At 40.9% G+C, this 23541-nt stretch overlaps 1 protein-coding gene across 1 annotated transcript in view; it reads right to left on the reverse strand.

Moving 5' to 3' along the window:
- Positions 1-23541, reverse strand: part of PKP2 (plakophilin 2) — a 46872-nt gene that overhangs the window by 3018 nt on the left and 20313 nt on the right. Inside the window, exons 5-12 of the mRNA XM_042795511.1 lie at positions 23255-23462; positions 17889-18066; positions 8720-8837; positions 7074-7235; positions 6046-6219; positions 5295-5448; positions 2218-2407; positions 1143-1230 (exon numbers count right to left, since the gene is read on the reverse strand). Coding sequence (XP_042651445.1) covers positions 1143-1230; positions 2218-2407; positions 5295-5448; positions 6046-6219; positions 7074-7235; positions 8720-8837; positions 17889-18066; positions 23255-23462 — 1272 coding nt within the window. The remainder of the gene's footprint in view (positions 1-1142; positions 1231-2217; positions 2408-5294; positions 5449-6045; positions 6220-7073; positions 7236-8719; positions 8838-17888; positions 18067-23254; positions 23463-23541) is intronic.

Consider the following 23541-nt stretch of genomic DNA (forward strand, 5'->3'; position numbering starts at 1 on the left):
AGTTTTCAGCGCCATATCTGGTAGCTCTAGGGGACCTGATTTACACAGGAACAGCAAGTAATCAGCATTTTTCTGAAACTCAGATCTGACAAATGTGTCTTACAGGCATACCCAAAGTACCAGTGACTTCAGAAAATTCATGCCATCAGGGATATTGCTGTACTGTAAAGTCAGGAATGTAGTTGCAAAAAAAACAGAGACAACAAAATCCAGTTAGAGTTTATATAGGTACAGCACCCTTATTCTTGAACACAGATTTTTGGTTTGTGGGGCAGTATACTGCTGAGCGTGATTCGAGACTGTTAGAGGATACCACACTGAGTAAATTTTTTTGAGCAAATTTCAGCAAAAAATCTCCAAGAATAGACAAGCTGATTAATAAATGCTAAAGGCTAGAGCTTAAAAAAATGGCATAGTTTTAGGCTATATGGAATTTTAGGTGACAGAAATTCTGAACAGCAAGAAAACAAGGAATGAGAACAGTTTGAAATGCAGGTTGAAGGTATTTAGGTTGAAGCCAACTCAGCTGTGTGTTGAAAAAGCAGTCACAGAGCTTCCAAACGAGAGAAAGAAACTGGTTTGTTGGCTGATTCATGCTGGTCATTTTTTGTTTGATTTTGACCGCGGCGGTAAACGTTTGCCAACACCTTTCCCAGGTCTTAGCTTTTTGTCTGAATATAACTAACACCTGGGCTGCCAGAGCATACGAACAACAAGGAGAACAAAACTGCTCTGGTTCTAAAGCAGGAAGCTGCCTCGCCCCCCCCTTTGCTTTTGCTGGCACCTGAGGCCCTCTGTGTAAGGCTGGTTCAGTCAGTGGTGGAGGGGCACCTACACCACATCGCTTCTTACCATCTGACACTCCCGGCGGGCAGCAGCAACGCTCTTCATAAACTTTACCAGTGGATTATAAAACCACAGAGGGAGAGAATATGAATACAGATGAGCAAAAATTAAGGGCATGCATTACTTGTGCAGGATTATGGACAATGAATAGAAACAGCAAATTCAGAGACCACTTGAAATCCTACCATAGGTTGTTTCTTAACAGTGCAGAAGCGCCAAGGGCCCCAGAGGACAAATGAGAGGGTTCTAGGTCTAAAAGGACAGATTACATGTCTTTGCTGTAGCCCAGATCTTACCTTTTTGTAAGCGCTGTGGAGATCGGTATGTGACCACAAGGAGTAGAGGAGGACTGAAGCAGCCCTACTAGCTTTGCTGAACATGTTACTGCAATTTTGCAAAAAGAATAATAAAACATGTTTAAATTCCTACTTCATAATCGTGGCGCATGCGCAGGCTTCAGCAAACGGAACCTCGTAGCATTTGTTCTGTCTCTCTTTCCTCCTAAATGCCGTTTTACTGCTCTTTAGGTATTCTAGCAGGCTTCACTATGTCCTGACTACCGACACAAATGAAACATACCTCCCTGCTTCACTCATTCCTCAAAATTAGGGAGAAAATAAGTACTTTATAGCCTTCGTATTAGAGCAGCTATCATACTATTCATTTTCAGCTGAGGAAAACACACCTCAGCATAACAAGCATTTGAAAGGATCTTTACAGCAGGTAAAATCTCTGGTTAGTTAGTTAGGATTTGAACTATTCAGGGGCTCATGAGGCCTCCTTTATTGAGATGAATTTCCTCTTTTATTTTGTAAAAAGAAAGGCAAGCAGAATAATTATTCATATTCATAAATCGTTAATTCTCTTTGGAGTAAATATTGGTTGCATGTGATTACATATTAGAGAATGATTAAAGGAATTTCAAATCCATTATCTAAAATGCCACTTTATAAACCATTTTTACGTATAGTTCTGTAAGTTCTATAAAATGGATCCCTGCTTTTTACTTCTAAAGATTATCAGGGCTGTGTTACAAGGAACAGGAAAGACAGAAGCTTTTTGGGGACAGATAAGATCTGCTGGTCAGCCACTATACATGTCAGAACACAGATCATGTTGTGCAGTTACCTTCTGAGGAGTTATTTAAAATGCTGGAACATAGCAAATTTAGCTGCGGATGGAACAGTTATTAATTAGAGGAGATTTTTTTGTATTTCCCAATATGTGCAATTCTATTCACGTCACAGTCACTTGTTTAAGCTGCACGGTACCTTGAGATGCAGTGTTTTTTCCCCCCAAGTGGCAGTTTGCAGTTTCTTTCTTCCCAAGGGAGAGCAGAAGGGAGAGGGGAAGGCTTCTCAACCATCTTACCTGTCATTCATGCTGATGGCAATAATCTTCGGTAGGCCATCAGCACTCAGGAGGAGCCGTGCATTGTGTGAACTGCTCTGTGTCAAATTGTACAAGGTGTAGCAGATGGACGCTGTGGTTTCACAGCCAATATCAGACCCTGGGACAGACTCGGGAAGTATCGAGACCAAATCAGGCAAAACTTCCCTAGCTACAAGTTGGAAAAGAGACAAGCAATTCCATTACTAACAGGTGCAGATTTATCGAGGGGACCTACAAGACCTTTTTCTTCCAATTATCACTTATCGGGGTGCTGTGTGCTCCCACAACAGAGCCATGGTTTCACACTTGCATTACATCCCCACGATTTAGGTTAAGCTGCGTCCTCACTAAATTGGACAGTATGTATTTTGCCTCATACACACTACATTAATACCTCAGGGGCTGTCATGAGGCCACTAGGCACGTGCTAGTAGCAAGCTGCCACTTCCCAAGGAACCCTGTGTGTCTTATAGGTAATCACGGGTAGAGTGATATACAGCAACCTGAGACAGGGTGACTACAGCCCAGATGTTGGTGTGTCTTGGTTTGGGCTGAAATAGAGTTAATATTCCTTTTCAGGGACTAGATGAGTGCTGTGTTTCGGATTTAGCTTTGGGTTTGGCATGAGAAGAATGCTGATAGCACACTGATGTTTTCAGCTGGTACCGAGACTTCAAGGACTCCTCATGTCCTGCCCGTGGGCAAGGGCACAGGGAGCAGGGAGGGAGCACGGCCAGAGCACCAGACCCAAACTGGCCAATGAAATATTCCACATCATGGAACGTCATGCTCACTGTATAGAGGAGGGGTGGTGGGGAAGGGGCTCTCTCTCTCGCTTCCAGAATTGCGATTGCAGGATCTTGGTATCTGGGGGTCGCTGGCCGGGAACGGGCTGGAGATTGGTTAACGGGTGGTGAGCATTACGCTGTGCATTGTTTAGATATTTTCTTTTTGTTTTCCCCCCATCATCGTCATTGTTCTCGTTTTATTGCCATTATCAAACTGTTCCTATCTCAGCCTGCGAGTCTCCCTTCACCCCTCTGATCCCCTCGCCCATTCCCAGGTGGGGAGGGGGAAGGGAGGGTGATTAGCTGCGGGGGTTGGCTGCCGACCAGGCTCAAACCACGACATGGTGCTGCACTTGTCAGTGGTCGTCTAGCAGGAGGTGCACACAGGCAACCTGCTGAGCCAGTACGTAAGCTATTTATTTAAGAACATCATGCTCTGAAGTCCACCCCTACTCAAGAAACACCTCATCACTTTCACCCCACTGGATGCCACCCTAGCAGCCAACCAAACCACGAACGACAGCTCTGGGCAGCAGCTGAGTCCCACTGTACACCGTGAGACCTGTGCCGTGTGGGCCAGAGCTGACAGAGAGAATTACAGCAGTCTGCAAGAGCTTGTAGCCAGCTGCCCCCACTGTAAGGAGCAGCACTGGGCAACAGTTTGGGGCATTTGGGGCCATTCTCCCCTCCCTACCCAGCATTTCACTTGGACAGAGCACTTTGCTCTCGGTGAGTTCTTTTCATTCTTCCAGACGGGGGTGTGATGGGTGGTCCATGTACACTGAAATTAAACTACACCCGATTTAGAAAAGGACCTTTAAAACTGAAAGAACCACCTGCTACATTAAGTATCAGTCAAAACAATTATGACAGACTTGATAGGCTGGGTTTTTTTCATCCATTGGTAAATGAAGGAAGGTGATTATCAGAAAGTACATTTGGAGTATTCTGAAAATGCCAGTTCAGAGAAAATGCTATTTTTTCAAGTAAAATAGGAAATTTTCTGCTGCTTTTGAATCATTTTACTTTTAGAGATGTTTTATATTAAATTTGTCTCGATTTGATATCAAGTGTTCATTTTGCTTGATAAATATAGACACTTTTATCTAGGAAGTAGTATGCCCTTCCAAATGTTTTCCTTTGGCCAAAATTATTTGGAGAATTTGACCTAAAATCACACGTTTTCTGTCAATTGAAAAGAACAGCTTTTCAAGGAGAAAAGGGTCACCTGAAATTCCTCCAGTTCTCTCTATCATGCGTAAAGCAAGAAAATGACTGTGAACATGCAAGAGGAAGCACCTTTCTCCAAAGCTTCATGCTATTCTGTCTTTCCCACGTTTTTTCATAAATTGTTTTTCCTGATGAAATCCTAATTTCTTCTCAGTTTAATTCCTACTCTTTCTGGGGGATTCACCACTTGTAATTTTTACCACCATATGGATTATCCCTTTGAAATCAGCCCAACAACATGTTATAATATTTTCATTAATAGGGAATGTTCTCTAAGGATTAAACAGTGCCCAGGAGACTGTTATGCACAATTCTGGAGGTTAATCTGCCCTACGAACCAGCTGTATGCCTGAAATTTCCCCTTCACCCTTTGGTGGGAACATAGAAAAGGACAACAAATGATGTGAATTCATTTTATCCTATCAGTAGGAAAATAAAATTCAAATATATATATAAAATTTAAATGAGAATACTCAGAATAGAAATGGCTACTGATGTGAAAATAATTATAACATTTTAGAAATAAGGTTCTCTAAAAAGACTGAACCATTTTTTCTATAGCATATTCTAGCTTCCATTCTCAAAAAACTTATGCAGGAAAACAGTGTGAGCTGCAAGCCTCCAAAGCTTTCTGTCTAAAAGAAGAAAATACAATCTTTGCTAGAAGAATTAGAGTAGAGATGTTCTATGATTTCTCGCAAAGGATTACATAGCTGTGGCAGCACAGAACTTGGCACTCACCTTCCTTTACTCCATTTAAAGCAGAAGAAAAGCCCACTCTCCAAATCTGTGTAGATTTTACTTTCATTATGTATTTTTTTAAAGTAAAATCAGTGCGAGTATCTGATGAGTAATACACCATTTAGGGAAAACTTGAAGTTAGAGTCTCTTAGGCAAAATGACTGCAAGTATCTGACCTAAAAATCTCCTAAATTCACATATCAGTATTTCTGTGCATTTCTTTTTTTAAAGAAGGAAACTTTAAGGTAAAGAGAGCAGATAAAGTAAGTCCATGAGACAAAGTTAGTCTTTTCTCACCTATATCACTTTGGAGTGAGGTGTTTCGAGACAAGTTCCTGAGCAGTGAGACTGCTGTCTTCTTTACTGTCGGGTGGCTTACGTGCAGCATAGTTCGAATACTTGGAAGGCCATTTGCCTTCTGAACAACAGCCCGGGCCACCGCAAATGGCATCTGTTATAAGGCATGTGGCAATAGTGTGTCATTACCATGAATAGCCTCATAAAAAAACGCACCAGGTTCTCTACATCAATTTAAGCACGTTTAAAATAGTTTAAATCCAGAGCTACATGTGAGCTGAAACAGAAGAGGAAGCTGATATAAACGAAGTTTCAAGCCCTCTTTCTCCCCACATGCTCTTTGGCCAGTTCCTCAGACAGAGGTCATTAGTTTTTTCACCACAAAAGTGATCTGTGGTTGTGTCAGAGCCTTCCTTTCCCCATGGGACTGATTATGTTCCACAAAACCACTTTTTTGGTGCTTTTAACATCTACTCATCCCTCATTGTGCAAAGAATTAGCAAATTCCACATATGGAGGTGTACACAGAGAGAGAACAAGCAGTACCCATGTTTGTCAAGCAAGAAACAGCTGCACTGCTGGTTATGGCTTTCCCCTCAATGTTCTTTGATTTCCTTGATCGTGCCTGTGAACCAGTGACTCGTCAGGGCTTACGTGGGCTCAGTGTAGTGGGCGTGTGGCACTGCAGCCCTAAACTTCAGGCATTCACATTAAGAACTAAACGACAAGAAAAAGAAAAAAGCTGACTTACTGGTCCAGTGCCAGCTGTGAGGTTCTGAAGAGCTCCCAGGGATGCTTCCTGGGTATAGTTTCTGGTACTCTTTGCTATTAAGGAGAGATATATCCTAATCAGTGTGGAATGCCACAGCGATTCAACACCTCTGGGATTGCTCTTTTCCTCAGGTAGTGGGGTGTCCTGCTGCTTCTAAACATGTAAACAGATCAAGCCTTTAGAAACAGTGACCTTACATGACTTAATGCATCACAAGTTAAACTAGCCATTTTGTAACTCTTTATAACCATGATTATTTGCAGTCTGTCAAGTCGTAAACTAAACTGACAACATGTGAAGTTTCAATATTTAATTATACTGGCCACTCCATCCAAAAAGAGGAGATAGGTATGGAAGAAGCTGCTTCTCATCTCTCAGCAACTGACACTAAGGGCCAAGCCCAAGGAGAAACAGAAATGGCCAGCTAGAGTTCTACTGTGGATGGAATGGGAGAAGGCAGGACACAGTCCAGCAAAAGTAAGACATGGGGAAGGGTCATCTATCCTTTTCCCTCACTTTTGCCCTCCCCTAATACCTGCTTTCCTTCCAACAAATCTCAGTTGCCAGAATATTTGTGATCTGTACCACATGGTATCAAAAGAAGAAGTCCTGAGATAGCCCAAAAGTCAGCAAGTCATGGAAGTGGCAAGTCACCTTGTGCTGGTTTCACTGGTGAAACCATCACAACGCCCATTCATTGGTAGGGCACTTGCACAATTGCTCTACATGGTACAGATACCATGTAGAGTCATCAGAGGGGATGAAACTGAGTGGCAGTATTCCTCAACTAATGAAACAATGAATACTTACGTCTTTTTCATCATCATCATCTGAACAAGATAATGGGTGTAAGAAAAGGGTATCAATAAATTTACATTTTGTGGGGCAAGTAAATGTCACACTACCAAATACATCAATAACAGATTGTTAAGTAGATTACAGCCTTATTCTGCAGAAGTTGCTACAACTGATTAACAAAACAAGAGGTAACTAAATATGTACTTTACCTCTTTTACTTTTCTGCTCCGTGTTCCAAAGCACCCCGGTGTTTTATCATTGCTAGAAATGTTTCTTCTTTGCATGTATATGCTCTGGGCATAGCTCTCAGGGAGCTCTATCTCTAGCTGGTAGGAAAGATTGTGAAGAATGCACACACAGTTCTCTGTGGCCTAAAATAACAAAAGAATAGAAATCTTGAAAGCTTTGGCATGCGTTGAAGTGACATGTATGGACATGAGAAGAGCTTTCATTTTTGGATCTTCAACATCTAACTGCAGAGCTTCTAACGGCTTACAGAAGAGCTAGTCTTCATGCCAGTGATCCACAAGACTGCATTTTCACTGTTAAATTAAACATGCCCTGGGATGTTCCTGAGCACCGAGGCCAACTGGCACACAGGGCTTGCATTTGGAGCAGGGTGCATGCCTGTTGGAAATGGTCCTGGGACATTATAATTCCTGAATTGTGCCTGGGAATTGTTTGGGCGAGTGCTACTTGGCACAGACCAGAAGTGTGCCAAGGAAGATTTAAGAACCTTAGGGTAAAGATGATCATGTACACACCTCGCCCTCGCGTCAGCAAAAGGAATTCTTTGTATCTTTCCTAAGAAGAAAGCACTTTTCTTTGGTGGAATACTTTTTCAAAATCAGATGTACCTTTCTGGGCATGGCTAAGGTCAGATCTACAATTTCTGAGTAATGGATCTAGTGGCAAATAGCTTTATGACCAGTTCTTCCTTTTTTGAATGTAAAAAAGGAATGAGTGGTTTTAAGACAAAATGCAGCAGGGAGCTATTGGCACAAGTGTAAAGTGCTGGATTCTCCCTGAAGGTAATGGCACTGAATATGGGGAGATGGAGAAGCTCAAGTAACTAATCCTAGAATAGAGCTATAAATGTGCAGTAATTACCACTACGCAGCACAAGTTATAGCAGGCACACTAGAAGTGCCTCACGGGCTGAGGACTAACCTTCTCCTAAGTGGTGGCTGGTCTTCTCACCCAGCTTCACCCAGCTAAAAGACAAGCATCTAGTCTAAGCAATGTTCAGTCAATGGTGGGAGGAAGAGAATGAGAGTAACTGGCTTCTGGAGGTGTCCGTGTCCTTGTAGTTACTTATACTGCTTAGGCAGCAAGTATAGCTTCTATAGAACTTAATAAAATGAATCCCATTCTACATGATGCAAGCTCCTTAATTACTCTGCCACCCAAAAGGGATTTAGGTTCTTCATTTCCTAAGGGATACATAGCACTAAATATACAGGAGAGTAACCAGATTAATTTTTTAAGCTTCCTAACCAGCAAGGGCCCTGGGACAACTAAAATCACAGTATCTGACTCTTTAGGTGTTTCAATATTTCTGAAAGTTATGACTTTATGTCACTTTTTTTTAAAAAAAGACATGTTTCTAGCTCTCTCTGGTGATTCTGAAAATGTTTTCCCAGTGCTAAGGTATGTTATTCTTTTAGATTGCAGGATAAAAATACTTCAGAAAACTTCTTACTGGACTTTCATCTTTGGTAACAGTTCTAAAAGCTTTGGAAATAAGTTTGGCAGTTACATCACAAATGTTTCTAAACACTGGTTTCTAAATACCCCCCAAAAAAATTCTCTTAGCAATTTCCCCTGGGAAAAGACCTTTCATCTCAAAGAATACCTTGTCATTAGGCTTGTGGTCTGCAATAGTTCCTTGAATATAATACACGAGGGAATCAATCAAGCCGTCGCATTCTCTCATCTTTTTCCTTCCTTCTGGGCCAGCAGAGCTCATGTTTCTGTGCAGGAAGGAATACGTTGGTGAGAAGAGATTTAGTCAAAGATATCTCCCTGTGCCTCTCTGACAAACTTTTCCATCTAAATCTTAAAGATACTCAAGTTAAGGTTGACTGCTTCCTTTCTTCAGAGCTGTAAGATAATCCGAGCCTCTGCGAAGTGAAACTTTCACTTTGGTGCACCCCCAGACAAAAAAAAAATACTCCAGAAAAACAAACTGTTGTGTTTGGATGGATAAGGTAAGACCTGACTCAAATCTTCATTTCAAAGTTGAATTAATCCTTTTTAAATAATCAAACAAACTGGACTTTTTTTTCATGATTCCATTTTTAGTTATATTTTTAGTATTTAGGACAGTAGCTATGTCAAAATATCAGAGGAAAGATACCTGTAAAAATTTCCAGGCGCACAAACGTCCTTTAGCATTTACCTACACCAAACCAGTTCTTGATCCAAAATGGTCCATCAACTGACATATGTTCTGCGAGTTTTTAGCAACATGTGGACATTAATGTGTAAAGGTAACTGCTGTCAGCTCTGGGGCCAAATCCACACGGCACCTCATGTGCTTGGGGAAGTGCTCGGGGGGGGGTTAGTGGGCAGGGGGGGAGGCGAAGGCAGCCCAGCTGGTGGGTCGGAGCGACAGCCCGGCCCCGTCGCTGGGCGAGGGGGTGAATCGTGACAGGGCTGCCGCTGCTAGACCAGCAGTGTGAGACCAGGAAGAGGGAAAAATAAGCCGTGCTCAGCTGATCCCCAGCTTCCCAGGGAAGCTGCTGGCATCTAAGCAGAAAAAAAAAAGCTGAAGCCACTCGAAGCTGCTCAGTCAGAGGGAAATGCCAGATGCCTTCTGCTGTTCCACCACAGTGGCTCAGACACTGCTCTGCCGTTTTCTGCTTCCTCCAGACCCGAAGGAAGCCAGTGTTCGCCTGGCTTTCCAATAACATTTTCTGTGCTTTGTGGTAAACCAAGTACAACTTGAAAATGAATTATGAAACTGGTTTAAAAACTCTTGAAAAGCCAAACATACACTTGCTGCTTGAAGTTTGGCCCTAAATAAGCTATCGATTTCCAGCGAAGTAACGGCATTTACAATTTTGGGGTATAATTATTTTTACAACTGAACAAACTCTGAATTATGGAATGCTGGGATTATAAACCTAGGCCTCATTATTTTGGACTCACGCAGCTCTGCTGGACAAAAGGCTGCATGCAGTACCACATTCCAGCGTCTTTGTTTGAAATAACATTAAATATAACCCAATCTTAGCATCCATCACAAACAGAGAGGGATGTGTTCCTTTAGATAGTTTCAGGGTGCTTATTTTGCATGCTTACTTTACCTACTGGAAAGTACAATGGTTTAAAATTTTATTAATGACAAAGCCAGTAAGGTACAGCTTTAAACTTTCCTGTGGCTTATGACTGTAAAATGAAAGTGGCGTTGTATATACTGTCGATGCAGTTCTGTTTTTTTTCCCCGAGGAAGTGCATATTCAGATTAAATACTAAGGCACTGTAATTATAGGTTTACTTTAGGTCATGCTGATAACAATATCCCTATTTATGAGTTCGTTTATTCTCGCATGGTATTATACATCACAGAATCAATATTCAGATTGCCCGACATGGCCTACTATAGACATCACTTTGGAAATTAATTTTACCTATATATGTCACATTCGAGGCTTGTCACCCTTTCATATGTTTATGGTTATGCTGACAGTAATGTACACATTACAGCCCTTCTAGCACATAGCAAAAATAGTTTCTGAGGCACACAGACTAAAAATACTGTTAAACGATAAGTGTGGAATTTCCCCCACCAAAGACACATCAGCTGATACAGTGTTTAGTTTTGTCACGGTACGTTATTCTAAAAATCCCTGAACTTTTGACAACTGCGATCATACTGAATAGCTGTGCGAGGAGAGGACATCACCTGCCCTTGCTGTCTAGCGCGAATATAGTGGGGCACATCATAGCTTTATAGTTCAGGAGGCAGAGAAGAGCCTGAATCAGAGGCACTGTCCAGTTCTACAAAGGAAATTAATTACTGAACTCTGTTTTGCTAAGAAGATGATGCTGAGCTGTTCATCCAGTTACAAACAGCAGTGTGTGTCTGTGTGTGTCTGTACACGTACGGCCACTCCACTCTCCACCTCTCCCTGTTTCCTTATCACCACAATGTGGACTGGGAAGGGAAGAGCTCCTGCTCTCCCACTCGCCCAATTACAGTTATAACTACCTTACTCTGAGTAGGATCAGAGTGGGTTTGAAGGCAGAGAAAAACATATTTCAGGAAAAACCTCAGTTGACAGTTTAAGTTTGTGTGCTAATTGAAGCTTAAGAAATTCCAGGACATAAAAATTTTATTAGATTGGGAAAAAATAAATGTTTCTGAGAAGTGTCATAGATACATAAATTAAAAGAGAATAATAATTTTGAAACAAAGGCAACATTTTGCTTACAAAATTGCAAAACTCACTTCATCTTGGCTTCCCAAAATTTGAGGTTCCTGACAACTGGCACGCCTCATTCTGAGCTCAGGAGTTTGACTCTTTTGTAGTAGAGCTCCCAGAGGCCTTGAAATACTCAGTGCTTGGGCGATTACCATGGTTGGGCTGGCCCAGTGTTGTGGCTTGTGGCAACCACCATGGTGAGACTTCAGGGCTACTTAGAAATCTTCAAGTCTGCTGTGCAAGTTTGTTTTACTTAGAAGTATACCAAGACAAATACATCCATGGAAAAAAGGATCAGCTAGAGTCAAGATCGAGTCTTCCTATAGGAAAACTCTTCTGCTACCCGATTTCTGATATCTTTACCCTGCATTGGTATGGAATGGTTGGGAGAACTCAGCCTTAGGGAGATGGCAGCTTGTAGGGATCCTCTCTTTTGAATCATGTTTTGGAACCATCTAACTACTAAAAATCTCTGACTTCTGGCATGCTTAAATATGTTAATCCTGGTGACGTGCCCAAACTATACCACATGCTAATGTGGATGCACTGTACCTATCTGAGTCCCTTGTTTAGCTCATCCCGTATTTGCTGCTTCTGTTCTCTCTTGCCCACACGTACAGCGTAACTATAGCTGTAACTGAAATAGCTGTTTGCCCAAGTTCCTGTGGCGTTTGTGGAGGATCAGATAATTCCTTACTGAGAAATTTTGTTCTGATACAGAGAAGTGAGGTAAATACAAAGAAATGTAACATTGTAAAATCGAGTGTGATTTTGAAAGAAACAAAGTGATAATGTAAGTTCAGTTAGATTGCAAATGGCACCAAATGAAAGGGATACTCCCTTTAAACCAGCACTGAGTCACACGCTGGCCAACTATGTTGGAAAAGGTTTTTGCACTGCTGTGAATGATCCACACGACTGATAAGAAGAGGGCTTTTGCTCCTGGGACTCATTCTGCTTAAACTGGTAATTTGAATTTAACTCAATTACATGATAACAATTTCCTGAAGTAGTTCGGGAAATTCTATTCCCTTCATGCCTTACACAGTTCAAAAATGCAACAGGGAGGGAAAGGTATCCAGGGATCTACTTAGTAACTACAGGCGTCAGCCTGCAAGCTGCTTGCTGGAAATAACAAAATTCCTTTCAGGAATTGGGGTAGCAGATAAACTGAAGAGGAGGCAAGAGATGATAAGAATGGATGGAAATAAACCTCAAGGAATGGCAATGCTATGCAAGAAGCCTTGGTTCAAAGACTTGTTATCATCACTCATTTCTTTTACGTTCTCTCTTAGAAGCTTCCATTATGAAATTGGGCTGCCATTACACTTTTCAACATACAGTGAGAGCTTTGGCTTCACTTCCCTCCAGTGCAAGTGGAAGTAGGCGCTTATGCAGCCTCCTGGCCCGAAGTGCAAAGATACTTCTTCCTCCAACTACAGCTTTCCACCGTCCTTGTGGGTCACTATCTATTTCACAATGAGCTTAAGAGGGAGCTGGGACAGACAAAGCATGAAATATAATAATGAAAAAGGAAGTGTTACTTCTACTTTGCTGGCTGAGGAGCCAAGAACAAAGACGTTATCTGACTCTTCTGGAGACAGTTGTCTAGAAATTTTTCAAGAATTAGGACACATAGGGCTACAGGATTCTCCAGTTACAGAGCAATCAAAATGGAGGACCCTGTCATGAACCACAGCAGCTGAGATTGCTAGCTCCAATACTTAAAGGAAATGTTTTGCAGGAGGAAATGTGACCACTAAACATAAATTTTGGAAAGTTCGGCATTGCAGAATTTTGGGAACAGGAATTTCAAGTCAAAAATGGAACAAGATCATTATCAGCTTTCAAGATATAATACAGACAGTCTTCTACTAAGCCTTCCATTTAATCAGAAGAAAAGTCATGCCAGAAATTCACTTATGTATATAAATACTATTCAAATCCATATATTCTGCTTGCTGTTGGCATCTTACCCTTTCAGACTCAAAAGAGTATGGAGGAGGCGGCCAAGTATCTTGAAGATTTCTACCCATTGGTATTGGAACTGGAGACAGAACTATTATGTGTAGGAGTTTCAGGCCAAGAAAAAGTGATTGCCTCTAAAATCCAAAAAGACTTGTCTGCAAAAGTCTGTGATACTCCTCTAGATAGTTTAATACACCAATTTTGCTCATTCAGTTTGTTGTCAGGCAACCAGTGAAGTCTTTCAATTTGGCTTACTCTGCCTGTTCAGGGCACAGTGCTTTTTATCATATTTCAGGACTGAACAAATACCATTACTTATTCTAACTGCTAATGCAGAATCGTGTGGTGCACACAGCTTCTTTTTATGTTAAGTTTTGTGACCTGCAATTTCTATAAAACTGCCAGAAGCAAAGCTTTAAGACAAATTACAGACCTAGAGAATGGGATTAACAAATCCTTCTAACATCAGACTTCCTTATCAGTGACTGCATACACTGACACAGGCAGCAGAGATTCTGGACTACACAATACTTCTGGCAATAACTCCTTAGCAGAATGGGGAGTGTTCTGGTCATTCACTCATCCCAGTGTTAGTATCTGCAATATTATCTACTAGATGTGGGTTCACTTCTCCTCCTGAAATTCTTCAAAAAAAGAGGATGAAGAGAGCTTTAATTTATTCGCTGGTAACTGTGTGGCACAGGGCATAGGCTCATGTCAGATGATAGCGTTAGATTTGGACTGTGGGTGTCCCTTTCAGTCAATAGGTGTATGTAAATTTTTGAAAAGAAGTTCTGGCATTCTCCTATAACTAAAGTATTGTATTATGCATAATGTATTGCACTTCAAAGTACTATTCTTAGCACTGAAATAGAAGCTGCAGGCTATAGACTTTATCAACACGCACAACAAACATGTTAGTATTACAAAAGGGAAGACTAATTACAGACTTATATTCTGGCAAATATATATGGTCTTTAAACATCTTCAATAGTAACATCATTCCCTCAGTGCAGTTTTTTTATTTTGTGGTGTGCTCTACTTTTAGTTTTTGGGATTTCTATGTGAGACTTTTTTTTTTTTTTTTTTTAAATTAATACATAAGGAAGGAATACTTCTAGTGACCTAATCTGGAAGGTGTGTTAATTTCCAATAGAGAGATGCAAACTGATTAATCAAAAATCTTGGCTATTTGGTCTGTACAAATATAGTAAGCCTCATTAAAAACTATTCTCTGCTAGAAAGTCCATTGGCAACCCTGCAGATCAACATTACCTGTGAATTCTCAAGCCCTTCTTGTTCTAATTATAATTCTCAGTGTTCAAGCTCTTAAAAATGAGAAGGACTAGAATACGGACATCACATTTTTTAAATAGGTAATGTATCCTTGAGCATCTAGATAGAGGCAGTATGAGATACTTCTCGTTAAGGCTGCAGAGCTAAGTGCAGCTCCTGAGCAGCCCCACTCACTGACTTTCTGTGCAGAGTAAGTTATGTTCAGAATCTACTTTTATTTAATTTAAAACAACTCAGCTACTGTTCCACCTTACTTGTCACACAACAAGTCGTGTGAAATTGCTGCTACAAGCTCAGAAAGAGTAATACCATGCTAAAACTGAGAATGATCCTGTGCCCCCGTTGGGTGGCTCATAGGGAAGAGAGAGTTCCAGAGTCCTGGCGCAGGAGAGGAGCAGGTCGTGCCAGCACAGGGCAGCACACCCAGCTGCCAGACTGGTTTCTGTACAAATGCAGCTTGGGCTAACTAATACAAAAAAAAGACAACCTGCTTCATTTCATAGACAACACCACTTGCGTTAGCTAATGTTTCCTTGTATTTGCTTCTGAGCCATCAGGGTAAGTAAAAGTTAATTATTACTTAGAGATGAAGTCAATTAGTAGTTAGTGGACTGACAGGAGTTCCTGCAGAAAAAGGTGCTTTATTGTTGAGTATTTTGTATAGCTAACAATTCATTTGTCTTCTGAAACCACATGAGTCAGATAGAGAGCTGTTTACACAGTAAAAATTAATGCAGTATAGATACAACTACTTTGCTATAGGATATGTTTGCTGGGCAGCTTCCCAGCCTCTAAATTTCAAACTTAATTCCTTGTACTTCACTAAGCAGAGTTTAAAACTCAAGCCATGCCTTTGCACTCATACATTACTCATTAAATATTCCAAACTATGTCCCTTCATGTGTTTTTGAATGTGTAAACAAAAGACATGCATCTCTGATACTCGTATTTACTTAACGTACAATGACTTTGAACTCACAAACACAAAGGGCTGCAGTTTTATGAACTGTTATTTTTAAAGGTGTTTTTATTAAAGATGTGATTTTTATACTTCAGTCATTTAGGGCTGTGACACCTTTGGTGTCTCTGTAGTAGCTGCTACTGTGTTCATGGGACTATTAGCTGATTGCAGTAGCAAATGCACAACTGTAGATCTACTCATCCATCCCATGGCTGCAGCCTGACCTCAATTTACTTGAACTGATGCAAAAAGTTGGACAGGGCTTACTTTGGTTTAAAAAAAATGGCTTTTTCCTAATTTAGGTTAAGTCATTTTCTAATCAGTTTAGCTATAGATTATGATATATCAAAGCAAGCATCTTTGTCAGCAGCTGAAAACTGAACACTTCTCTGCTTCTACATACCATGTCTCCTTTCCAAGTCAGCTATTTAGACAAGAAGTGATTATGGCTTGAGATTAACTCTAGGTATTTAACCAAAGGGTCCTTGGAGATGCTACTGAATGTAACTATTAGTTGTGGTTTACATACCAAATAGTAAAAAAGAGTGACTTGGTCACTGCTGAGCATGTTCTGCTTACTACCCAGGCTCCTGTACCTGGTTAAGCTGGTAGGACTCAGCAGGTATTACAGCAGATGAGCAGAACTTACCCAGCACAAATGGCAGAAAACACTGTGGTCCCATTAATACCTAATATTGTTATAGATGAAGATGACTTGCTTGATCTCTTGAAAGAAAATTCCAGGTACACAAGCACATCAGTTGTCCCACTGATGGACCTATGACACCAGGACTAATCCTTCAAACATGTTAGTCTTCCAGTAGCCCAAACGGCACTTACAGGGCCATACACCAGTAAAGTGCAAAGGGAAGAAATTGTGTGAGAAAGCTGACAACTTTGTGGTTCTTATGGGAAATGCTAACACTCCTGGGTGTCTGAGCCTGAGAATGCTCAAAGGAACTGCCCACAATGGGTTATCCACCACAAACAGCATTACCACTGATTGAATAAAACATACATGACAACAAATTTCCGTTGAGGATACCCGGTGATATGTGAATATAGTGAATCTTCTTTACTATTCATAGGGGACTAACTTCTTGTTTACATAGAATCAAATTCTCTAAGTGGAGGCATGTAATGATAAAAATCCTATTACTGCCTATAACTGTATTTTGCTCCAGCACAACTAAGAAATTGTGTTTCAAAGAAATAAACCTTACTGCATTACCTACTATAGTCTAGGACTTCTCATGGGCTTTTGCACTGTTACTCATCATAAATATGTTCTGCCAGTCAGAAATATAGATACAAACTCAAGCTATGTATAAGAGTCTTAATTATTTTGAGTTTGTAGAGTTGGCATATTTTTATGTGATTCCAGTGGATAGTCACTTCATATGCTTCATAAATTTTAGAAATTAAAATTAATCAGGAATTGTTTATGAAAAAGGTATTAACAAAGTGATTACAAACAATACTTATACGGGTTGAGGAACTTCACATACTATGAAAGTGTCCCTCTTGTATTCGTATCATCAGATTGTACAACTTTAGACCTAGGCTTTAATGGTCCCCATGCTATACATCCACTGGTCTCCCCAGATGGTGCACAAGACAGTCCATTGGGGTGTGGGAAAGAAATATTTTTGTACCATTAATAAATACAATTTAAAAAATTAAAATAATGTTTATTTAATCTTTATATCATCCTTTTAAATTTGGTTTTATGTATGCTTTCTAATGTACATAATGCGTTAGCACAATAGTACACATATATAATTTATAAATAAATAAATATACATATAGTGAGGGAGAGTTCTCAAAAATTTTTTACTGGTACAAGTGTATGATCAAAAACATTTGGAGACCACTGCACTAGAGCCTTAAAATAACTTTAAAAGGCTCACACAAGTTTAAAGTATCTTTTAAGTTACTGTTAGCCTTTCTCTAGTGCAAATTTATAACACCACTCCTACAACCACTTAAAAAAGCTCTGTTTTCACTACTATCATCATCAGTCAGGAGCTAATACCATACATCCTACCAACAACTGTTATTCAGTGAAGGATCTCTTTGACTTCAATGCAACTATGCACTGCAACCAAGCCTCTGATTATTACCTTCTGTTATGGATACAGTCTGTGGAGTACCCACCAAATGAATATATAGGAGCCTTATAAAGCAAGCTGTTTTCACTGTATTGAGCAGTAATTCTTCTGGTCTGATACACGAGGCATTTCAAAATATGACCTGCATGCAAACTCTTCTCTTGGAGCCATCAAAGTTCAAAGCAAGAAAGCAAATTAAGCGTGCAAGCCTGTTTTATCACCACTATTGTTTTGGGTACCTGTAGACTGAATGCTCACCTCAAACATCCTGTGGCATTGTAGAAGATATCAGGGTCAGGTAAAATACTTGACTTTGGGTAATCTCGATCTGGCCAGCCCGAGTAAGGGATGAGAACAGCTTCGGTCAGTGTCTGCAGGGCTTCTCTAATCAACAGGTGCTTCAGCTGGTCATTGGAGGACAAATTCCACAACAAACCTGCAATATCCAAAATAAAATCAGAGTGGCAAAAAGATTCCCCCACAGTTTGAAAGATCTAATCTCAAGCTCCTTGAAGTTAATGAGTGAAGGAGCCTGCCTGGCACTTGATACCCTGACTAGGAGGAGCAGGTGGTGGTAAGAGTTCATCAGCCATGATCTGAGGACATAGAAATGAGGCAAAAAAAGGGGCACAATTACCCATGTAATTAAAGTCACAACTCTACATAGTCTAATACCCGACTGAGAAGCGCGGTTTTCCATGGCTCTGCATGTGCACCGACTATCTGCAGCAATCATCTTCTCCATTACTGAAGTAACACAAGCTAAACAGAGCTAACAACGCCGACGCCAGCCATCACTCTCCACACTTCCAGGCAGGAATGCATCCCTTCCAGATGCATGGCAGGACTAGTTGCACTTCCAAGTACCAAGTAAAGACCAATGAGCGGGAGAATAAACTTGCATGCAAAGGGGTAGATGGGAGGTACAGAGAGTGAGTTTACAGGTCTTTGAAAATCTGCTGGAAGAGAGGAGATGCCCATTACCAAGTTTCTGTAACACTTAGGAGCGAAATTCCTCATAGGAGGGAAAGCTGTTAAACACTGGTTGGCTGTTACAGTCCAGACATTTGTCACTAAACAAATCATTAAGTCTTCTTACAATCTCCAAACACCAAAACAAATCTCAAATATAATCTTGTATAATTGATTAGCTTTGCTTATGTTCTATTCCAACAGATGACAATTCTCTTTAAAGTATTCTTCCCCTGGAAAAAGACACATATTTCCGCTTTTCACTACAAAGCCATTCATTGTTTCCCCAATTTGCTGCTCAAACTTTCACAGATCTCCTCCTCCAAACGCTGGCAGAGTATTAGTGAATGTTCCTTTCATCAGTTCACAACAAAAAAATTGCTTCTTTTGTACCTCCTTACACTTTGAATTTAATTTCAGCTATTGTGAGCAATAGTAAAATCAAAACAAAAGCCAGCCAGAAGTAGCCCATTCCCTCTTCTGGGATCCGCTCTTCAACCTCTGAATTAGGGGATAAAAGGAAGAATCTACTTTCCTGAAGGATAAGAAAGGCTTATAGGAAATCAGACATGCAGTACAAAGGGCACTGGTAAGGGAAGCAGGTTAAGACAGAATGGCACAAATGCAAGGGCACAAGGACAGAATATCATATTAAAAGGAACAAGTGCATTCTGAATTATAGACAGATACCTACAATAGAGTTGTGAGAACAGAATTTGAGATGCTGCTTGCACTATAAATGTTCCAACAAAAATCCTACCTTTACCCACAGACACTGTCTCACTGGGCTCAGACAGATTCTCTCAGTGGCTTTCTGGCTATGGATGAGTTTGTTCACATTAGAAAATGTCTTTAGGAGTGGTTTCTTTACTTGCAGCTATGCTATAATATATTCATAGGGGCATAGTTTTCCCTTAGATGGTTATTTAGGAAAATGGGTGGGGTGTCCTTTTAAATTTATATCTGTTTTATTGACAGTTCAGTTTGTGCTGTAATCCTCCCTGCAGGAAAAATTTTATTTCATTTCTTAGATTTATGCTACGTGATAACAAGATCAAGAGGTTAGATACTCCCTGGAGGCTCATCTGGCTTACCTTCAAAAGCTAATCTTTTTTTTTTTTTTTTTTTTTACAGGCCACAGCCATTTTACTTTCTGTTCCTCAGTATGATCTCCAAATACTACAAAATGTCATTCTTGTCTTGGTTGCTGCATTGTCTCCGAGTGACATCCTCTCCTACTATTCAGGAGTAACCTCATTCCTTCCCTAAGAGATTTGCAAGAAGTTTGTCTGTATGTCAAAGGACAGCCCCTATGGTTCCTTCACTTGTATCGATGATTGTATGAAGCTAACAAATTCTGCCAATGTGATCTTGAAGAGGTCTCATTCCCTCTAAGAAGTGATCATACAAGCACAGAAAACGCACAGAGAAACTGGGCAACTATTTCCTGCGCAGGGCCATTACATAAACTGGTCCACGGCAGCTTTCAAGCCACTGTCATAAGCACAAAGCTACCTGGGGGCGGGGGGGAGGTACTGGCTTGGTGCTTTTTGTGTGATGTCCTGGGCTGCACAGGCTGTGAGGCAGGACACAGCACTTGCTCCAGTCAGCATTTATACACTTTCATTGCTTTCAGCCTTTTCACAGTATGATACAAGGCATATTCATGACTATGCTCAGACTGTATTCCTCAGCCTAGGTCTTGAAGAAAATACAGGCCATTGAAATACTCTTTGAGAATATATGATATGGCTTAATATTAGGCAAGCATTTGTCTGTATTAACATGGTTGGTACCAATAAGCTGGTGACCTTAAAGATAAGATTCTAAGGCTGAGATGTACTTATGTGCACAAATATTAGATCGTCTTTCTGACAGGTAAAGTTTAACTTCTTTCTCTCCAACAACTTCCTTATCTTCATGTATTTTTGTCAGGTGAAGTGCTTTGCTACCATGTTTCCTACATAGCAGTAGAAACAGAAAACTTTCCTCTCCTGAGCTTAGAAGTATTTATTAATGAGTATCACATGTTTTCAATTCTTGGCCAGGAGTCTTTCACCAGTGCAGTGTGGTATTATCAGGTACCAAGATTATTTTGCTAATCTCCTATGGGGGAAGACATTCAGCTAATTATATCACACATTTGGAAGTCCCTAACTTACAGTCAAAGTAGGTCAGCAATAAGTATCATGTGGAAAGACAGACGGACTTCTCAGGCTGACCAGGTGGAAGCCCCTAGGTTCTGTGTTTACCCTTTTCCCAGAAGTGTCACAACATTGCATTGTGATTGCATGCATAGCTCTGATATTCCACCAGCCCTGTAGGGAAGCCAAAGGCGATGTAAGAGAAGAAACAAAACCTGTAGGTGAGCCATCAGTCAGACAGGGAAACTGTTGCTCAGCAGGGTTTAACTTTTGGTAGAAAGACACTCAGAGGTTTGCATTGTGCTTGGAAAAGCCTTATGTTGCAGCCCTTCTTGAGCTACACAGTCAATCTGTGCAGGACAATAATTCCTAGATATTGCTGTATATGCCAGTCTCATCCAGAAGCACTGACCTTAGTAAGAAAATGCTTAACAGTGACTGTCTACCTTGTGTCTGCAGCCCACTTCTTGCCTGCCTTAGAAGTGTGGGCTGGGAAAGAAAGTGGCATGAAGCGAAGTTAATATTCTCATAGAAATTCATTCAACCAGGCTGCCCTTTGCCCTGTAGGCTCCTTGCATCTTGCTAGGGAGCTGGAAGAATTGCTCAAGCAATGACAAAAAGTATGTCCTAGTACCATTTTCACCAAGGCACCCAGTGTACTTCCTCCTGACTGCACATTTAGTCTTGAACAAGGTGAGAAATACTTATCTCTTGGTGTACTTTTAAAGCCATCCCTTGCAACTGATAGGCATGAAAGTATATGAGAATATTTTGCTTTACACAAACTACAACATCCTGCTCAATATTGTTTAAATATTTTGTTGGTGTCTTGTATGTTTTATAAGTAAATATTCATGTTAAATGACAGCAGTAATCGCAGAAAGAAGGTGCCCCTTCATCCATATTCACACCGGTGAAAGGGAAGACAGCAACAGTCACATTAACCATATGAGTTATCCTACACAAACAGTCAAAGCTTTTGTCAGAAATTATGAAGTTGCTAGCAAGAAAAGAGCATTAGCTTTCTGGCCATTGTACCACCATTTTCACTGCTTCCCTCACTGGTGTGTAATAGCAGTGAGAGACAACACACTATACAATAAGTTACTAAGTGACCCAATTCTGCATCTGATGAATGTGAAAACCTTTAAAACATTTTAATATTGCAGAGCTGCAGAACTCAGCCAAAAGAGCCAACAATACAAAGCTTTGTTCTCCAGCTTAGAGAGCACAGTATTTCAAATACTTAAAAGAATGCAGAATTACAGAAGGTCTCAACATGCCTTCGCTTCAAGGCAGGGCTGCTTGACACCTTCTGTATCTTCTGCACTGTAATTGTAATAGCTCGTGCTCCTGGTATCTTTAAAGATCACTTGAAGTAAATCCCCATTCATTTATGCATAATGTTTCCTTCCATTTATAAATTACAAGCCTGTTCTTCCTTTGCATGCTAACCAGAAAGGCTGTGGGTCACAAGCAATTGACTTCCTGGAGACAAACTATGGTCAAACAGAAATGCAAGGACCAAGTGGTGGGTATTTCTTCACTGACTGCTGCAAAGCCAACAAGGCAGTAACTACAGGTTTCTTTGTGAGTAATGGTGGACACTTCCTCCTACCATTTCTTCTGCTACATTGACGTACAACAAGAGGTGTAATATGGGGTTTCTGATCCAAAGGGCTTTTCCTTCAAAATTGCAATGGGCTCTATTAATTTTTAACAGTTCATTCTCAAGGACACTGGAAATAAAAGGATGAGAACACAAGCCCTGCAAAGACTGAATCCAGAATGTAGGTCACTCCACTGATGGTGCTGTATGATCTTTATAGCCAAATAGGTGTCCTGCAGGAATTCTCTTCCCTGCACACGTAAAGGAAGCAAGCTGTTGCTGTGGCAGAGTTTTTTGCTCATCACAGATCTCAGAAGACAAGACTCAACTGCAAAGAGCTAGGAGTGAGAGAGCTCAGAGTAGAAATTCAGGGCAGTAGGGTTTGTGGGGAGTGGGAAAACCACTTTCTATCCGCAGCACCTGACAGGTCTGGGGGGCAGTCTGACAAGGAGCTCGCAGTATGCACTGGCAGCGTAGTGTCAGAAAGTGAGGGCTGAGCTGCTGCATAAGCAGTGGGCATTAATTATGGACCCAGGCACCTCTAGGACTGCTCTGATCACTGCTTAGCAAAACGGTTCTTCAGAATTTGCTACTTGTAGCCTCACATTTTTTTTTTTCTGGAATATCTAGGATTTTAAGCTTCCTGCAAATAGACTCATGCCATTTCTGGAGAAGCTTTAAGTGGGGAAGTTGCAGTTCCTGGTCTCTTCTTACTGTCTTAAAGACTGGCCTTCAGTAAGGACCTTGGAATTTCAGCCTATGGGAAGAGCTAAGAACAGGTGACAATGTTCCTGTATTCAGGCACTAAACATTGGCCTACATAAACAATCAGGCACCTCCCAGGGAAAGCTTGTGCGCTACTTAAAGCACTTCATGCTTGACTGCACAGAAAACACTACCTGTTATTTGCTTTTTAGTCTCTACATCCCTAGTGTGGCGGAGGAGACGGAGCAAGAGTGGGATCCCTTTCTGCTCTGACACTTCCAGTTTGTTGTCATTGTCCTCAAACACCAAGTTTCTCAGAGCACCACATGCTGCCCGCTGAATGTCCTCGTTCTGAATGTCAAGAAGCTGCAAAAGTTTGGGGATACCACCAAGTGAGAAAACCTGTGTGAGAAACAAAACACAGCAGAGAATAGTTAGATACTGTAAATGCCAAACTCCACCCTCCCCCTCAGCAAACCCT

Source organism: Tyto alba, unplaced genomic scaffold, assembly GCF_018691265.1.
Source record: "Tyto alba isolate M040663 unplaced genomic scaffold, T.alba_DEE_v4.0 Super-Scaffold_21, whole genome shotgun sequence".
NCBI lineage: Eukaryota > Metazoa > Chordata > Aves > Strigiformes > Tytonidae > Tyto > Tyto alba.